The 19,994-nt window shown below is 43.1% G+C and overlaps 1 protein-coding gene across 5 annotated transcripts in view; it reads right to left on the bottom strand.

Moving 5' to 3' along the window:
• Positions 1-19,994, bottom strand: part of LHFPL6 (LHFPL tetraspan subfamily member 6) — a 274,220-nt gene that overhangs the window by 29,464 nt on the left and 224,762 nt on the right. For all 5 annotated transcript variants that reach the window (XM_008274501.5, XM_089304226.1, XM_070048958.1 and 2 more), the window contains exon 3: positions 4,046-4,144. In XM_008274501.5, coding sequence (XP_008272723.1) covers positions 4,046-4,144 — 99 coding nt within the window. The remainder of the gene's footprint in view (positions 1-4,045; positions 4,145-19,994) is intronic.

Below are 19,994 nucleotides of genomic sequence, written 5' to 3'. Positions count from 1 at the left end.
TGGCAGATGGCTGTAGCCAATCTACAGATGGTTCCTCCTGAACCCGGGCCCTGGATAACATCTTTGCACCCCTAGACTAGCCAACTGTACAGCTCATCTTAGCTCTGATGAACTCTCCTGCTGCAGTAGGAGATCCCAAAAGTCTTTTTTGTTTATTTTAGTCAGTTTGACTCACATTATTAATACTTTTTCTTCAAAGATTTTTATAACTTACTTATTTGAATGTCAAAGTTAGAGAGAGGGACACACACACACACATACACAGACACACACAGAGACAGAGAGACAGAGAGACAGAGAGAGAGAGAGAGAGAGAGAGGAGAGAGATCTTCTATCAGCTGGTTCACTACCCAGATGGCCACAATGGCCAAGCAGAAGCCAGGAGCCTCTTTCAGGTTTCCAATGTAGGTGGTAGGGGCCCAAACACTTGGGCCATCTTCTGCTGCTTTCTCCAGGCCATTAGCAGGTAGCTGGATTAGAAGTGGATCATCCAGGACTGACACTGGAGTACATACGGGATGCCAGCATTGCAGGTAGTGGCTTTATATTCTATGCCACAATGCTGCCCCCTCAGCCAAATTTTTATAACTTAAGCCTAAAGCACCTTAATTAAAAAAAAAAAGACTTACGCAAGTTTGTTATTCAACTCTAGCAAAGCACACAAAAAATCTTCAATATAACTTATGGAATTTTTTTTCAAAACACAGGTATCGATCACTTGCACTTGCATTCTTTGAAACACAGATGGAGAGAATTATAATTTCTGGTGTGGAAACCAAAAATATATATTCTCAACAAGACTACTTTTAATTTTAAGTTATTTGAGAGACAGCAAGAAAGGCACATAGACAAAACACTCTCCCATTCAGCAGTTCACTCCTCCAGTGCCCTCAGGGGCTGAGTCGGGGCTGAGCCGGGGCTGAGCCAGGGCCTCCCAAATGGGTGGCAGAAACCCAACACCCTGAGGCATCACTACTGCCTCCCAGCGTCTGCATCAGCAGGAGGCAGTGGCTGGCTCTGTCCCTGTGCTTTGGCTGGGCCCCTGCCGCCCATGTGGCAGACTCGAAGAAGGTCCTGGCTCCTGCTTCAGCAAGCCACAGCCATGGCCATCTGGGGAGTGAATCAGTGGATGGAAGGCATCTCTCTCTGTCTCTCTCTCTCTTACCTTCCCTTCTTCCCTCCCTCTATCCCTGCCTTTCAAAATAAAACAAATAAGTCTTTAAAAGTAAATAACTAAAAAAAAAAAAAAACAAATAAATCTTAAAAAAAAAAAAAAAAGAAAACACTTCAATTTCCTGGAGTGCTCAGTTTTAGTTAGCTTAATAAAAACACATACAGGAAATCATTACCGCTTCTAAAAAGGCAACTTCCTTTTTTTAGGTTTCATTTGATATTCAAGTTTTTCAGCCACGATGTTGAAAAGATACACAATACTGGGGTATAGTGATTAAAACCACAGCAGCAGGACCAGGAGCTTCATTATAATCTGCTAATTAATATAGCAACACAGAACAACAGACCACCAAGAACGGACTCTCTTCAAGCTGAGGCCTGTGTTAAACAGAATGCCTCAAAAAACAGGGAAAGAAAAACGCCAGGCACTGTACTAAACAGTCACCCCCTGACCCAACGCAGCTGGCTGTCTGCGTAGCACCAGCACGCTCCCCCTTCTCTACATTAACGGCAATCACAAACTCATCCAGACTGAGGAAGACTGAGGTTCGTCACCAAGAGAAATCTCTCATTTAAAAAAAAATATGTGTGCAAAATCAAGTGATGTCTAGAACAGTCTTCTCCCCTGAAAGAGCCAGGATTCTCCCTTCGGAAAGCAAGGTGGTTGTCAACCATTACGTCAGATAAAATGGCTTCAGTCTCAAATTCACGAACGCTTGCTACCATGCCACATCTCTCTATTTTCCCACGATATCTTAGAGGGAATTTCTTTTTCCATACATATTCTAACAAAAATTTTAAAATAAATAATTATTTGGGATAGTGTAAGATGTCATTAGATCAAATGCCTCAGAAGTCCTCCTTAGAGCGAAATATCGGATGTGAAAAGTAGATGTTTATGTTGGTAACTTGCTACACACTAATTGTCAGAAACTTAATGTGTTCATGTACCAGGGATGGGGAACCTCTGGCCATGAGCCATGGAAGGCCCTGCCAAGACAACTGCAGATGGAACCCAAATTTCAATAAATCTATAACAAACCAATTTTTAAGTTGATAATTTTGTATGGTCTGTGAATGATGTCATGAATACCCAAACGGGCCTTGGCAGAAAAGAGAAGGTTTGCTGTCCCTGAATGGTAGTGGAAAATGTATTTATCAATAAGTTTGCGGTGATGGGCTTAAGGGCATGCTACCTGCACGTAAGGCACAGTGACATTTGAGAAAACAGCAGGAGTAGGAAGGTCACACTCACCTTCCCTGCCCTTCTCCCCGAAGCAGGTTATAAAAGCTAAGAAAGATCATGTGACCTTCCTCCGGAACAGGTCGTAAGGTCCTCGTCTGAGAGATGCTCACTGTACGCCTGGAGGAAAGGAACGTCCCATCTCTGAAGACACAGGGACACTAGTGAAAACTACAAGGACCTGGCACTTTCTTATTAGTACCCAGAGGAATAAATCCATGAGGAACCCTCTTTCCGCCCATGTGAGCACATCTCTCAGTGGTGCCTGACTGTGGCTGCTTTGGAGGCCTTCTGAGGACCTTTTCTTATTGCTCCCTAGTGCCTTGCTGCACTGCTGCTCCTCACCTGCCAGGTGCTTCAGTCTCCTCCTGGGAACCCACAGATTTCCTTTGTTTTAAAAATTCAGCTCCACCCTCATCCTTTTCATAAACTGGTCTACTACACTGGAGTGAAAATGCTGGGTGGGCCAGCACTGTGGCATAGCAGGTAAAGCTGCTGCCTGTGATGTCAGCATCTGATATGGGCACTGGTTCGAGTCCTGACAGCTCTACTTCTGAGCCATATCCCTGCTCATGGCCTGGGAAAAGCAGCAGAAGATGGTCCAAGTACTTAAACTCTTGCCACCCAAGTGGGAGACCCAGATGAAGCCTCTGGCCTGGCCCAGCTCTGGCCATTGGCAGCAATCTGGGGTGTGAACTAGCAGATGGAAAATCTCTTTCTCTCTCTTTCTCAGCCTTTCTATAACTTTCAAGTGAATAAATAAATCTTTAAAAAAAGAGAAAATGCTTTGGATTCCTTAGCCCTTATTGTCATTGCTTTGACTGATTTGTTCTCCTTGTCTTCTCAAACAACTGTTTTTAAAAATGAGTAATAAATATATATATATAAAGATTTATTTATTTGGAAGGCAGAGTTAGAGAGAGAGAGAGAGAGAGAGAGAGAGAAAACTCTTCAATCCTCTAGTTCATTCCACAAATGGCCAAAAAGACTGAAGCTGGGCCTATCGAAGCCAGAAGCTAGGAGCTTCTTCCAGGTCTCTCACATGGGTTGAGTGGCCCAAGGATTTGGCCCATTCTCTGCTGCATAACTTCTGGCTACCATACCAGGATATGTTTTTCTTTCTTTTTTATTTTTTTAAAGTCTCAGGCTCTGCCTTGACTCTTTTCTTTTTTTAATTCTGTCTTTTTTTTTAAAAAAAAGATGTATTTATTTTAAAGGTAGAGTTACAGAGAAGCAGAGGCAGAGAGAGAGAGAGAGAGAGAGAGAGAACCGGTCTTCTATCCACTGGTTCACTTTCCAGATGGCCACAATGGCTGGAGCAGGGCCTATCCAAAGCCAGGAGCCAGGAGCTTATTCCAGGTCTCCCATGTGGGTGCATAGGGCCCAAGGACTTGGGCCATCTTCTACTGCTTTCCCAGGCCACAGCAAAGAGCCAGATTGGAAGTGGAGCAGCCGGGATTTGAACCGGCACCAATATGATGCCGGCACTGAGGGGCTGGCTTTACCCACTACTCCACAGCGCCAGCCCTGGATATGTTTTTCTTATTAATCTCTTTTCCACCTTGTATTTCTGTGAAACATCAGATACAGTTTTTTTCTAAAAGGAGGCCATCCACAAAGAGAACTTACCCAGGTCAAACTGGCCAGAAATGTAGCCACAAGTCTGCCGGACTTCCTCACTGTCCCAACCCAGGGGGTAGAGAGCACAGCCAGCACCAATCAACAAGCCTGCAAAGGAGATAAAATGAGAGGGCTTTACCCACTTAGCTCTGCATGCCGAGGTAAGACTACAGTAGAGTGGAATCGATATCTAGCAGAACAACAAGATCATGGTGCCTGCTTTGGGAAAGCACAAGCCACAATTCCCTTAAGCAATCCAAAGTCAATTTGATTCCAGGAACAATTTCAAGTCTGCTGAAAAGAGAAAAGGAAAAAATAAAAACAAAACTAAAAAACAAAACTTGACAGCTCAGTTTGGCTCCAACTTTGCATTTTAAAGCATTAAAAGCCTTGCAAATCCTGTTTAAGAAATACATCCAGAAGTTCTTTCAATTACTCTCACACAAAGCCAACAAATTCCACCCTTAATCCATGTAAACAAGTAATTCAAGAGCAGGCAAAAGTTCCTAATAGGTTATGCTTCATCATTCATTAGATGTTCTGTTTTAAGAATCAAAGGAGACTATTTCAGCATTGTCAAATTTTACTGGCAGCAGAAGGAACATAAAGATGTTCATGAACCACTTCAGCACATGGGGTGAACTGTGAACGGTACTGCCTGTTCTTACGCTCGGTTGAGAATCAGAGCAGTCATACTTCTCAGAAATGCTCCAGGAGACAGACACTGTCATCTAAGTACTCCTGGCTGCTCAAACCAAAAGGAGCGATGGGGAAGCTGAAGAAAGCAGCCATTTTAACATGAATTAAGTTACCATGACAGCACACTCTGCTCTGACAGCTTTCCAAGAGTGAGTCTTCCGCTTTGCCTCAAAGCCTAAAACAGTTTTACACACAGCTGAAGATTTGAGCACTCGCCATTTCGACCTGTGGGCTCATCTGAAAGTAAGATATTGCCAGCAATCATGAGTATTCTCATCACAGTGGCACTCCCAGTGTGCTGAGTCAGTAGGCCACCAAGGCATACACAGTGTGATGGCTCAGAATGTGGGCTTTGGGTGCGAAATGAGGGAATCTCCTAAATAAGAAAATCTGATACAGCTGAATGGAGGAGGAATGGCAGGACCCTAAATACGACTGCAGAAGAAACTTTTAATGTTTCCGTGCTGAGTCCCCTCCTGCCCCTTCGTCTTACCAGTGGGGTTTTCCCCTGGTAGGTGACTTTGAGTAGCCGGAAAAGGTTTCTTCACAGGCATGTAAGGTCGAGCTGCTTTCCAACTCCTCCTCAAGCATATGCTGAGCTGTGAGAACAGACATGCCCGTTCACAGACTCCCGTTTCCTACCTTGGCACCCCCTCCCATGGTCCATCCCTCAGTCTGAAGGAAAACGATCATCTCACGCAGAGGGGCCTCCATCCAAGGCAGCGCCAAGGAAGAGCCCCTGAAACTGCATTTCACTAACACCGGATGTCCCACAGGCAACTGTACAGACATGAACTGTGTTGAGGCTGCAGAGTAATTCAGAAAGCAGGGATACAAGACTTTGCAGACAAGGCCGAGGCCACAGTGGCTGGCTACTTCAGGCACTTTCTCTTCCAACAGACTACAGTATTTGGAGACAACTCCAGACTAGCTTTATCCACTGTCAAATCATGACATTAATTAACGAGGATGCCAAACTCTGTGTAAACTGAATTCCATGAATGTTTAATAAGCTCTGTGATATAACTTCCAAGTTACTCAGTTCTTAAATTAAAAGGTAACACCTCTTTCTGAGATCTTGTGATTCTTTTAAGATGAAAAAATGCATAAAGTCATTTAGATAGAAAATGTTCAAATGTAAGAAAAATTGAAAACAGTAACACTTAAGTTATCAGTAGTTTTTATCTGATAAGGAAATAAATGATGAACTGTCTTATTTACTAACATTCTTTGCAATGCAGCTGAAAAATAGGTGTCATGAAGTCACAAAAAATACCCACTTTGGTCCAATATTAGCTCGCTACTTTGGAGTACTATACAAAATTGAGTTTATAAGAACCATCAAATGAGGAGTTATGGATTGAACAGGGTTTGACTCCCTAAACTATGCAGGTGTTTGAACTCCAAAATCTTATTTTGATGGTTAATAGATTAATGCTAAATACTGATAGATTAGAGTAGTGGTTTGATGCCTTTGGGAAGTGACTGGATTGTGTTAGGTAGCTAGGGTGACCCTATGATGGAATCATGAATGGCCTTATAAGGAGATACCACATAGAGGGTGAAAGAAGAGTGTGTCAGCTGGATCTCTGTGCTGTTTGGCTCACCATGGTCTGGTTGCACTGCACTCATCATCACTGCCAGCCTCCATCACATGCCAGAGCAAGGGGGTACACAATCTTGAGGCCAAAATAAACCTCATCTCGTAAGTCACTTATCTCAAGATATTTCAGTTGAAGTCACACAAAGCTGGCTGATAACATGAGGGTACTTCAGAAAGCTCAAGGGAAAAATGGAATTAACGGCTAAGTTTATCTTGGTGTAGGTGCAAAAAAAATTAAAGTCCATGCTTAGCTTTTTCATTATATGCCATTTTCATAAACTTTTTGAAGATCCTTCATGTGCACAAATTTCAAAAAAAAAAACTTATCTTTCAATTCCATTTTCCTTTAACATGTTGGGAGTGCCCTTCGAGATAGCAAGTATGCTGGTAGTTCCTTAAGTGGCCAAACACTTTGCAATCACTATCTTTCTGTAGAAACCTTAGCTGTCTTTGGAACACTACAGAATGTGGAGTCAACCATATATTAGGAATAATTTTATACACCAGAAATTTGTGTTAAGTATATGAATTTTTAAAAAAAAAACTCACTATGAATATATGCTCACACTAACAAAATATGTTCAGTGGAGGGCAACAAGCTTATCTGAATTTTTACGTTAATATTTATGTTGCCTTTTTGTGGCATCTGCTAATGCTTGCTAACAGGAAAGGTACAGCAGACACCAAAGATTTGAGAAACATTTCAAGGAGAAGCAGTTATTACAAACAGATCATGCTAATTGGTTGTCAAAATCATTAGGGTCTATAGGCAAACATCAGTGCTCTTCTCAATATTTGGCTACAAATACGTGTTGATGGTGAAAGGGAGTCTCGGACTTAAAATTTGTATTAGCAAATCTGGCACCCGAAGCAGCCTGAAGATCAATTCTTAAATACAGTGAAATCTGATCCACCCAATTCTGTCACAAGAAGGGGTTTCAAAAAGATCATGAACAAATGGAATTAAAAGATACTGCACATTTTCCATAAACTTATTGAAAGCTCCCTCACATGAAGTTTTCCAAACATGATAAACACTGCAAATACCAGATGGCAGGCTCAGGAGAACTCCAGGTCAATTCAGGCAACAGTATCTTCCAATAAATGAAGGGGTGAGGGAGGGGAGTCGGCACAGAACCAGACAGTTCCACACCTATGCTTCCTGGTGTAGTAGTCATGAGCTACAAGCAGGTATTAAAATTTGTAATTAAAATTAAATAAAACTCAATTCCTCAGCTGTGGTGGATACACTGCGAGTGCTCGATAACCACAAGGCAACAGCGACTACCATACTGAATAATGCATACGTAGATCATTTTCTTAACTGCACAAAGTTCTTTTGGAGAGGGTGGTTTTAGATCTAAGACACTTTAAAAGGATGCTGGACTTGTCTATCTCATATTCATTGCTTATTAATGATCAAAATAGCCCTGCTTATTCTGTGAAGGGGCAGAGGTTAGGAAACTATTTTCTGTAAACTCTCCTGCTAGCAGGAATTCTGGGTCATATCTGTCAAAGAGAAGCCCTCGTGTGGGATTTGGAAGGTAAGTGAGGTGTAATGCATTATTCCCCACTGGCAGCTGTAGCCAGCGCAAGCCTTTCTTCAGACAACAGAACTGAGATTCTGGGAGTGGCTTCCAGGCATCCTCCCATCACCCACTAGGGCGGATCATCAGCTTTAGCATCTTTTGATCCCTGCACTTCCTGACTTCCTGAATTCAAAGAAGTTTCTCTGACCTTCACTTTCCCAGGTCTTCTTCTAATACTTCTGTAAAACTTTAAATCCCCGGGCTTCATCCCTTCTTCCTTGAAGTATTTAGAGTGGTTTCTTTTCCTGGCCAAAGCCTGACGGTTGATACATGTCCCACTCACACAAGAGCAGAGAGGTCAGTATGAATCTTTAAAAGCTATCACATTTGTTGAACACCATCCATTTCCTCTATGAACAATCTCTACCAACATTTACGCTAATTATTGAACCTCCCGGGCGATTGAAGACAGTGGTAGTCCAAGACTTCAACCATCTACGTAGTGTGGATTCTGGTTAGGGAATGTAACAGGCTGAGGAACCTCTCCTGGATTGTGCATTCTGAGGGGGATCCTTCCCATGTTAACTCACTGCCCTTGAAGGTATGGACTGAAGTCCACTGGCATTTTATTGTCTGTATTCAAGGACTATAATGCAAAGTAGAGGCAATTAAATGTGAACATGAGAGCATCTTTTCAATGGGAAAAACTGCCATCCTTCAGTTTTATCAGTGTTAAACCCTAGCCTACACTGTGGAAATCAATGTTTTTGATGGAAGCGCAGCTTAGAAATCCCTGAGTTAGGTACCACTAGGCTATTTATTATACTGCAGCTGAAATGGGGCACAGAAAATATTCTGGAACTTAAACTGATTGTCCAAATGATATTTTAGTGGTCTGACAGGTTTTAATATCACTGGTTGCCTAATTTGCTCCTGGGAAGTAAGTGGCACAATTAGAATATCTAGTTCACAAACTTTTACAGTATTTACATGGGTTTTCTTTATTAGATTTATAAAACTTGTGATTATCACATGAGCTTAATTTTAATCAAATTCCTTTGTTACTGCCATAAAAGACATCTTAAAAAAGGTAACATTATCACACTTTTTGAAAATCTGCATGTGGGAGTGCAGGTGAGGAGAAACACTGTGAAGCAGGGCAACAAACCTGAGGAAGGCGATAGCAGGGAGGAGGTGTGAGATCATCTGCAGCTACAATTTGCAATTAAGAAGCAATCTAGTTTTGCAATCCTAAGGACTTTGCAACTTTTAAGGGGTCATGAGTAAATCACAAATTACTGTCAATTGGTTCAATTTTTAGTTTTCACACAGCACCCCACTGAAATCAGCTAAGTGCAGGTAATAGACCATGAGGAAGGTCATTTTGTAGAAGGTCTTTGGATTGTGGGGAGACGTTGCCTCCTTAAAAAAAAAAGAAGAAGAAGAAGAAGAAGAAGAAAAAAATCCAACAGATGACCTAATAATTGCAAAATTAAAATAAATAAATTTTAATGATGCATTGACTAGTAAGCCATTTCATCTTGAGCACCGTGGGGCCTGGGGCTCACCCTGTTCAAGGACAATTAAAATATTTTAAGATCCAAGTCAGTGGAATGACCTCTAAGGAGAAACCAATGTTAATGGGAAAAAAGATGGCATAGATGAATGCAGGGAGTGGGCTCTTGGGATCTGGGCAGGGACTCTGTGTTATAAAAAAAAAAAAAAAAAAAAAAATGTGCTCCTTATCCCCCAGTGAACTCCGGGGTCCAGACTTTAGCCTGGATACACCCCAGTCATAAACTACCTAGGGGAAATTTCCTACTGGAAACTCAGTTTTCACAAAATACTAGCAATATCTGCCATGATACTAATTATCTCTTAGAATTGGAATGAGAAGTCTGAAGTCTGCAAAGAGCTCAGTGTTTGAAGCAAAAACCTGGGGCTGGGAATTCTCCCTTCTGCAAAATTCCCCGTCTTCGTGCTCGGCACTTAGCACTTAGCCAGCTGAATATTAACATAACAATACGGCTCCTGCCAGGAAGGCAAAACAAACCTCCAGCCAGCCAATGCCAATTACTCCCCACAGGTGGTAAGAATAGAGTCCTCATGTTAAACCCATAAAGCTTTATTTTTTCCAGGCCACTCCTGAAAGTTTTTATGTGATCTCACTTTTTTCCATGACTATTGCTCCATTCTTTTTCCACAGTTTATTACTTCTTTTTTTTTTTTTTTTACAGCATGACTTTTTCTACCCATGCCCCTTCAGTGGTCACACCAGCGTCCCCGTCAATTCTTCCTTTGTTTTGGGGATACTTTTATCCTTGCTCCTGTTCCTTTATCTTCCTCTTTGTGGCCAGCACCCAGGGAAATTGTTTTCTTGACTGTTCTCATGGAAGCCGCTCAATCTCCTAGCCTGTTATCTGGACCTCTCTTTGCAAGAGGTTGGCCCGTTTCCATCCCAAAGTCTCCACAGGCTAATTCATGGACTCAATAGTCATCCATTTTCATCCCCAGATAAGGGCCCCTTTACAAAACAGAACAATAAAATAAATCCAGGGGTGAGGAGGGAACAAGAACAAGGGCCAGGATTGTAACTCCTCAGACCCTGGCAAGGCAACTGGGAGTCAGCTATTCATGCTACAAAAAGGAAGTTTTAGTAAGCCACATCTACTTTCAAAGTGTTTTCTGGAAACTGAGGCACAGAGGATGTAAGAGGCTTGTCCCAGGACACAGAGCTCAAATTAATCCGAGGGCTCCTGGATTCCCGTTCAGGTCTCTTCCCCAGCAATCACGATCCCAATGACTGGACTCAAGTCCACTCCAAGGTCACACATTCACCACCCACAACTTGAGTTCAACCAGAGACATGCTGGATTTTACTTATAGCATTTTTTAAAAAGATTTATTTATTTATTTGAAAGTCATATTTACACAGAGAGAGAAGGAGAAGGAGAGAGAAAGAGAGAGAAGGAGAGGTCTTCCATCTGCTGGGTCACTCCTCAATTGACCACAACAGCAGGAGCTGCACCAAATCGAAGCCAGGAGCCAAGAGCTTCTTCTGGGTCTCCCACTCAGGTGCAGGGGCCCAAGCAGTTGGGCCATCCTCTACTGCTTTCCCAAGCCATAGCAGAGAACTGGATAGGAAGTGGAGCAGCTGGGACTTCAACTGGCTTCCAGATGGGATACTGGCACGGCAGGCGGCGGCTTTACCCACTACGCCACAGCACCAGCCCCTAACATATTTTACTAAGTGGTTCTTAGTATCTCTAAGTCCAGATTCTGACATTTCTTTATATATTTTTTAAGATTTATTTATTTGAATGGCAGAGTTACAGACAGGGAGAGAGGGGGAGAAGGGGAGGGTAGGGAAGGAGGGAGGGAGGAGGAAGAGACAGACGGAGAGAGAGAGAGGGAGAGGGGGAGAGAGAGGGAGAATCTTCTATCTGCTGGTTAATTTTCCAAATGGCCTCAACGGCCAGGAATCTGGAACTCCTACATGGGTGGCAGGGGCCCAAGTACTTGGGCCATCTTCAGCTGCTTTCCCAGGTGCATTAGCAAGGAGTTGGGTCAGAAGTAGAACAGCCAGGACTAAAACCAGTGCCCATATGGGACGCTAGTGTTCCACAAGGGGACTTAACATGCTGTACCTCAATGCTAGTCACTGACATTTCTTCAGTAATTGAAAGATGTGCAAATTCGGAGTCTGCACTCAACTGACTACAGCCACGTCATGGCCATCCTGTGCAATGTCTCAGAGGCTCTGGCCAATCTCAAAGGCATTTGGTCTTGTGAGTGCTGATTTACTGCGCTTACTACCACTGGGCACTGGGGAATGCTGCAGATGTCCCCTTCTCTGGGTGCCAGCGAGAGAGAACCCAGAATGCAGCTCTAGCACTCACAGGTGCATCTGCCTACACAGAGTGCTGCGGTGAGAGATGGATCCTTGAGCATCAGAGCTCTAGCTGAGGAAGGCCTATCTCATCTTAACACTACAATGTAGATACAATAGTTATGTAATGACCAAAAGCATTTTCACAAATAACAATCAAAATATATACTTTGGGTTTTCTGACAATGATTTCCAAAATGACTCATTGCTTGCCATTTCTTCTGCTTTTCCAGCACACGTGACAAGAGGCAAACACAGAGTGTATTAGGCCCCAGAACACCTGCTCCTTAGCTCACAGCAAAAATTCATAAGCTGATTTCAGCCATGAATGACTTTCTATTTTTTTTTCTTCCTAAACTTCTAGGCAACCTTTGATAGAAAAAAAAATACAGTTGTTTCAAACCGTAAAACCTTGAGGGAGATGCTGCAATTTCTATGTGGCTGTATTTCAGCAAACTACTCTGATAGAAACCAGTACCTTTCTAGCCACAGCAGTAAACAGTACTTCAATGCTACCATCTCACCTCTCTGAGACTCAGTTTTGCTTATTTGTAAAATGGAGAAAATATCTACTTCTTGCAGCTTTTGCAAGGATTAAATGAGACAGTGTTACTTAAAAAGGTCGAGCAGAGAGAGTGCAATGGACGGTCTTTACTGTTACACTTTAGACAGTGTGATATGGATGAGGGTGGTGATGGATTTGATTCAGGCTGATGTGTTGCTGTACAAAGTTTACCTGATGTCAAGTCTTCCTCTCTTGGAGAAAGTCAGAAGGCCCCAGACAGGCTAATCCTGGAGCTCAGAGGAGGAACACTGGCTCAAGCATTCACATCAGCCTTTGAAACCTCAGGCAGCACCAGCAAATCAGCCATAACGTGGTGACTCTCACACATGCACAAAGAGTAGTACAGCACTACCAGGCCGAGAAACCCTTTGCTCCTTTCTCTCTCTCTCTCTCTTTTTTTTTCTTTCTACTAAAGGCAATATTGTCCTGCCTGAGAGGTAGGCAGAGCCAGCACTGATGTCCCCATTAGGTAGATGGAGAAATGGAGGCACAGACAGCTAGGGAGATCTCGGTGCTCCACACACGTGGATAAGCAGAGGCAGAGCTGGGGCACACTCAGAGTGCTTGGCTCTTCTTACAGGAACAAGAGCTCAGTCCATCACCTTCACTCTGAGACTGCAGGTAAAGGAAGCAACCGTGCTCGGCGTGGAGGACACACCTGTAAAGTGTAACGTTTTCATTGACCCTGCAGGTGACTTTGGTAAGCCAGAGGAACATAAAGGCACAGTCGGAAATCGCTAGAGTATCACGGTCCAACAGAACACTGCTCAGACTGATGTGCCCGAGAAATAGCTGGGCACTTACTACACTGCAGATTTCTGGTGGTGTCATCCTGGCGTGGGGCCTGATCTCCCGGGGAGCCGAGGCTGAGGTCAGGAGAACACTCTGCATGCTGGAGGGCCCAGAAACAGTGCATACTCGGCTGTCTATTAGGTCAGGTTTGAGTCCTGACCCATCCCCCAACCAGATGCAGGACCTGGAGCAGCATGCTGTTGGCTTTTCTGAACTCAGATTTTCATCTACAAAATATATCTAATACTTCCCTTATCTTTACACTGTTATTAGAAATAAATTAGATTTGAGACCGGCACTGTGGTTTAGTGGGTAAAGCTGCCGCCTGCAGTGCCAGCATCCCATATGGGTGTCAGTTGAGTCTCAGCTGCCCTACTTCCAACCCAGCTCCCTACTATGGCCTGAGAAGGCAGTAGAAGATGGCCCAAGTCCTTGGGACCCTGCACCCATGTGGAAGACCTGGAAGAAGCTCCAGGCTTCCCATCGGCTCTGTTCTGACCATTGCAGTCATTTGGGGAGTGAACCAGCGGATGGAAGACCTTTCCCTCTCTCTCTGCCGCTGCCTCTCGGTAACTCTGATTTTCAAAATAAATAAATACATCTTTAAAAAAAAAAAGAAATAAATTAGATTTACTATAAGTGGCTGGCTCATGGGCAGGCATTTAGCTTAGTTTATAAGACACAGATTAAAACACCTACATCTCATACTGCAGTGTATGGGTTTGATTCCCACCTCTGGCTCCTGACTCCAGCTTCCTGCTGCTACAGATCCTGGGAGGCACTGGTGATTGCCCAAGTAGTTGGGTCCCTGCCACACGGGAGACCTAGATCATGATCATGGCTCCTGGCTTCAGCCCCAGATCAGTTCCAGCCATTGCAAGTACTTGGGGTGAATCAGTAGATGAACATATCTGTATAGCTGTTTTTGTCTACCTCCCAAATAAATAAATAAAAACATTTTTAAAAATGGTCTATTTACTTGTTTGAAAGGCAAAGCAACAGAGGGAGAAGGGGAAATGGAGAAGGGGGAGGAAGAGTGAGAGAGAGAGAGAGATATCTTTCATTTGATGGTTCTGGTCCACTCCTCAGATGGCCCCAAGAGCCATGGCTGGGCCATACCAAAGCCAGGAGCCTGGTCTACCACCAGGATGGCAGAAGCCCAAGTACTTGGGTCATTATCTGCTACCTTCCCAGGTGCATCCCAGGAAGCTGGATGGGAAGTAGAGCAGCCAGGACTGACACTCAGCTGTGGAATGCTGATGTCACAAGCAGCAGCTTAATCTGCTGAGCCACAGTGCTGTCCCCAAATAAAAATTTTAGTTTAAAAAGTCCCTGGTTCAGACCTCAACATAGTAGAGGCTTGGTATAGTATACTTGTTTGTGTTAATATTAATGATAAGGTGCTGTCTTAGCAGTGTACACTTTTCATTTTATTATACCTGCCAATTTCAGATTCTTCATTAGCTACTACAGGCACTCAACAATTTAAAACAAACAAATAAACAAAGATACTGTTTAACTGCTTGCTCACATCTAGAGAAGAAATGCTTTCTGGAACTGAGCACATCTCTACAGCTAAGAATTACTACATTTCTTTTGTACCATCCAATATAACATTAAGAAAAAATTCACACTTACAGAAAAGTTGGAAAAATTAGATAATGAACACCCATACATCTATCATTTAGGTTTACGGCTAAGAAGCCATTAAAATTTGCCTTATCATTTATCTGCTCATTTTTCCATTCCTCTATTGGACCATAAATCCACCTTTTGGGGGGGTGCTTCTCACAGTAGGTTTCAGGCATCAATATATATAACGTTTCATATCCTCATAACCCATCCTCTCTCCTTCCTTTAACACAGTATTCTGTGCAGACCAATGCATGACACAGACTAAAAAGTTAGACCTCAAAACCAGAACTGAGTCAAGACTGCATCCCTAAGGCTGGATAGCACTAAACTGAGACACATTGCCATGGAGAGTGATGTATATACAGATCTACAGTAATGTACAGCTCTAAGCTTTTCTCATTTCCCAAACAACCAGCCTACAACCTATAATAGGATCTACTCTCTTTAGCCGTGTGAGCCAAAAATACAAAAAGAACTTCAAGAGACATTTCACAAAGCCCAGAATGACAACAGCATAGAGTTCCAGCATAGACAAGCCACTCAGCTCTAAGTTTTCAGTTATTTGTGGGAAATTAATTACTCCTGTTGATGACCCTCTTAAATAAGAAAAAGGAACTAGGGCAGGGGGTTAGCTTAGTGGATGCATAAGATGTCCTCATCTGGGTTTCGCTCCGAGATTGGGCCTCTGACTCCAGCTTCCTGCTATTACAGACCCTGTGGACAGAGGTGACAGATCAACTGACTGGGTCCCAGCCACCCACATAGGAGATTTGGACTGAGTTCCTGGCTCTTAACTCCTGGCTTACAGCCCCTGGCCATTGCAGGTATTCGAGGAGTGAACTAGCAGATGGAAGCTTTCTCTATGTCCCTGAAATAAAATTTTTAAAAAGGAAGGGAGGGAGAAAGGAAGGGGAGGAACTAGCATAATTATCTCCTTCAATACAAAACCCTTTAAGGAACAGGACTAGGCTCCAACATTCCTGTCGGTAAATATCTAACCAGAAATGAACAACAAAAGCAAAAAACTCAGCTCCAAGTAAATTTACACTGCAGACCTGGAGCCTATTCCACCCCTGCTTTGAAGACACAAGCTTAATTTCAAGCCAGACTCCAATCAATACATGCTGGCAAATTGTGGTTACCCTCACTCAGCTAAATGTTCTGGTGTTAAATGGAAAAACAAGAGTTTTTTGGAGTCAGAGATTCCTGTATCCGAATATTGGGTCTTCTACTCACTGGGTACTGGCTGAGCCAATCTCTTCGACTTGAGCCCCCCAATTTCTCTATGAAGTGGATATACCAGTGTCTCTTTACACAGTTGTTGACAAAATTGGGAAAAATACTTTTTAAAGACCTGCTATAGTGCAGAACAAACAGAAGTAGCTTCCCTTTTATGAAATAATGGAGAAGGAGAAGTAACACTCTAACCATTTATGTGGTTAACAGTGGCCTTATGAAAACAAAGTGCACCAATGTCAGGATGCAGCATGGAGCGGGACGGGTTTGTAGAACTTCTGTTGGCATTGCAGGGCTGAAGATGTCACACGTCTGAAGTCAGTGCCACATCATGAAGCGGGATGTCATTCCTTCCTCCTCCCAGCCTTCCCCACACAGCTCTTGCTATCTTTGCTTTGATTCCTGCTACAGCACTAATTCTGTTTCCTTTCCCTCAGGCCTGCAGAGTGGTTTGCTCTGTGCGTAGGAAATACCACCACCACTGCCCCATGAGCTCACTGTATAATCCCTCCAGAGGTCCTAGGTGTGCTGACAGCAGGGATCCTGGTGACAGGAGGGAGGGCCCAGCAGTGCACAGAGAGCGACAGCTGCAGAAAAGGCTCCCACAATCCATGCCTCCTGCGAGCAGGAGCAGGAGCAGGAGCAGGAGCAGGAGCAGACATTTCCACAATGGAAATGAGCTGTTCCAGTTCTGTGCAGATTGCTGGAGGAACTCTGCTTGCATCCTCACACACAACTCTCTCTGGATTCTGTGACCCCAAGGAAACGGCTGCTGATGGGGGCAGCCTATTCCTTTGTTGGACAGGAGAGGCAGGATCATGGCTGGGGAGAAAGGCACTAGGGAATGACCCATCTCCTATGGCTGTGAGAAACTGTAACGTATTAATTTTTAATTGTTATCCAGGTGTGAGTGAACAAGGGCCACAATCAGGTTTTAACTCAAATGGCATACTGATTTGGGAGCCTACAGTGGAGGAAGGACAACAGGTTTTGGAGCCAGAGGGTCTTAGGTGTACAGCCAGGCTTTTTCCTGGTTGGTGGTAGCCTTAGGCAGGTCACTTCCTTTTGGGGATGGTACAACATGAGAGCGTAGATCTCCAGGTGCTCGTGTCATGTTAGGTTCACCCATGACAGGAGAAGGTGCCCCACGTGCATTCACTCAGGATAAGCACACACAGAGGGAAATAACTCCCTCCCTAGTTTTGACCTTCAAGTACATAAAATTACCCAGAACAGTGGTGAACACAGCTAAAGGAATCTTCTAAAGGACTGATGAGTTCCCCGGGGCTTTTACTTGGGCTTCTCTTACAGTGTAAGTTCTATTTTAGAAACCTGTTTGAGTTCTAACAGAGAACTTAGGGAGAAGAGTAAAATCTGTCTTCCCACTGATGCCCTAACCAATACATCAAGTGCTCAAGGACGGACACATCCCTTGCTTCTCCACTCTCCTCTTTCGTTTCTACTAGTCTTTTTAAATTAAAGGATCAGAAATAATGTGTCTTGTTATTTTTTTCTAAGTTCCATCAAGCAATTCACACAGGTCAAGACCATGACCACACAAAAGTAGAAGGTCAGGCCATATTTTGAAAAAGTGGTAAAATTTACATTGGATGAAGACTCTGTTAGTCTGTAATCTGCCATGGTTGATGTGGAATAAACAGGCAGGTAGCTGGTTTAGATCTGTTTAGCTGGAGGTTGCAAGCCCCCATATGTAATACTACCCTCCTACTTGTCAACCAAAATACCTTGTTTCCTGGGATGCACTTGTTTCATCTGGGATCTAAGGAGGAGGGGTGCCATGAAGGTATGGATAGTGAGTTCCAAGTGGAATTCGGGGAGGTATCATATAATTCCTAGGCGGCTTCACACCTGTGGAAGCACCGTCTCCCATCTCATAAAAGAGGCTAACAACTGGAAGGGATCTCTTTTCGTTTTGCCTGCAGACCATGGCTGGAGGTATTCCCAGGCACCCTCTCCGTCTCCACCCTACCTCCCTTCAGAAAATACTCTGGTCCACTGACCACTCTTAATGGGTACTTCACTGTATGGAACATGCATGTATATGTATTTACTTTCCTACCCCTTGAATACACTTTATCATTTTTATACCTTACATGTGTCTACACTTAGAATGCTTGTCTTTGTGCAAGAAAAGATCCTGTACTGAAATTAATACACTCCAGCCCACATCACAGTGAGCTGAAGTTTGGCAAGTGGGAAGAGTATTTCAATGTTCTTTTAAAATGTAAGAGGTCAGTGGATAAAGCTGCAGTCTGCAACATAGGGGTGCAGGTTTGAGTCCCAGCTGTTCCACTTCCAATCCAGATCCCTGCTAATGTACCTGGGAAAGCAGCAGTGGATAGCCCAAATCCTTGGGCCTATGACCCCATGTGAGAGACCCAGGAGAAGCTCCTGGCTTCTGACAGGCCCAGCTCTGGCTTTGGGCCACTTGGGGAGTGAACCAACAGATGGAAGGCCACCCCACCCCCCACCAACTCTGCCTTTCAAATAAATAAATATTTTTTAAAAATGTGAAGTAGATAAACCCCTGAGAAAATGCTATGCAGTAAAAAAGTAAGCATAGCACACATGCCTTACATTTTAGATACTGTGATGGTAGACACTACTTATCATTGATTTGGAAACAAGAAAGTTGAAGCAGGAAGTTGCACACATTTTTGTCTTGACCAACTACTGTTTCTTGGTTCCCACCTTACAAAACTCCGTGTTCTGTTACTGACCAGTGGTAGTTCTCACTTTGTTTTGTGGGATGGAGGCTTCCTGGGTCAGGAAGCTCAGGTGGAAGCCACTTAGGTCTGTAGCTGTATTTGTTGTAATCTAGGATAATCTGGTATGATGTTCCCTTCTGGTTTTGTGATCCCAGCCAACTATCTTGCTGTTCTCTGGGGCATATTTCCTCATCTAATAAAGTAGGAACAAAGCTCATATCACAGAACTGTGATGAATATTAAAGCAGAGTTTTTGTTGTTGTTGTTGAAGATTTATTTATTTCTTTGAAAGGCAGGATATGAGACCTAGATATAGAGAAAGAGATCTTCCATCTGCTGGTTCACTTTCCAAATGGCAACAACCGGGGTTGAGCCAGGCTGAAGCCAGGAGCCAGGAACTCCTTCTGGTCTCCTACATGGGTGACAGGGACCCAGGTACTCAGGCCATCTCTGTTGCCTTCCCTGATGTATTCTGATAATACAGGGATATTCTGATAAATCAGGGAGCTGGATTGAAAGCAGAATACCTGGGACTTGAACTAGCACTCTGATATGACATGTTGGCATGCAAACAGTAGCTTAATCTGCCGTGTCACAATGCTAGCCCCTAAAACATAGCTATTTTAAACACACACACACCCACACACACACACTATATATGAATGAAGGTGGTCAAGCAGTGCATGTAAAATTGTATTGAAAGAAACTATGCATGGATGTCAAAAATCAAAATACTTTTTATTTTATTTTTCTAGGGACTTTTTGAACTGCTCTCCTACATATATATATATATATATATTCATATTGGTGTTCATACACACACGTACACAGATACATGTACCTTATAAATAATTTCATACAAATCACATATGTAGTTTTTATTATTATTTGGCTATATTTAAATTATTTAGTTTCCAATAGAATATGAGACACCTCTACTAACTTCAGTTTAGGATATACATTATTTTCACAATTTATACTCATAAAGTATCTTCTTACTACTAAAAAAAATCAGAGAAAAATTAGAGAGAGCAAAAGATTGCTGATGTGCACCAACAGTATATGGGTGGTCCATGCTCTGAAAACAGAAAAATCTTCAAAGATTTTTCCCTTCTTTCCCTTGCTGGGACATCAGGAAAGTACAACCTCATCTATTTTTCTTAGGTCTTTTTAAAAATACCATCAATTCCACTAAAAACCGTAAAGCCATCTGGAATAGCTGACAGACAACAATTTGGAAGCAATTTCTTTCAAGACATCTATAATGATTTTCCTCTCTGT

This window comes from Oryctolagus cuniculus, chromosome 9 (genome assembly GCF_051225735.1).
Source record: "Oryctolagus cuniculus isolate XC-2025 breed Fujian yellow rabbit chromosome 9, ASM5122573v1, whole genome shotgun sequence".
NCBI classification, from domain to species: domain Eukaryota; kingdom Metazoa; phylum Chordata; class Mammalia; order Lagomorpha; family Leporidae; genus Oryctolagus; species Oryctolagus cuniculus.
Note: the sequence above shows the minus strand (reverse complement) of the source record. Positions and strands in the feature narration are given on the sequence as shown.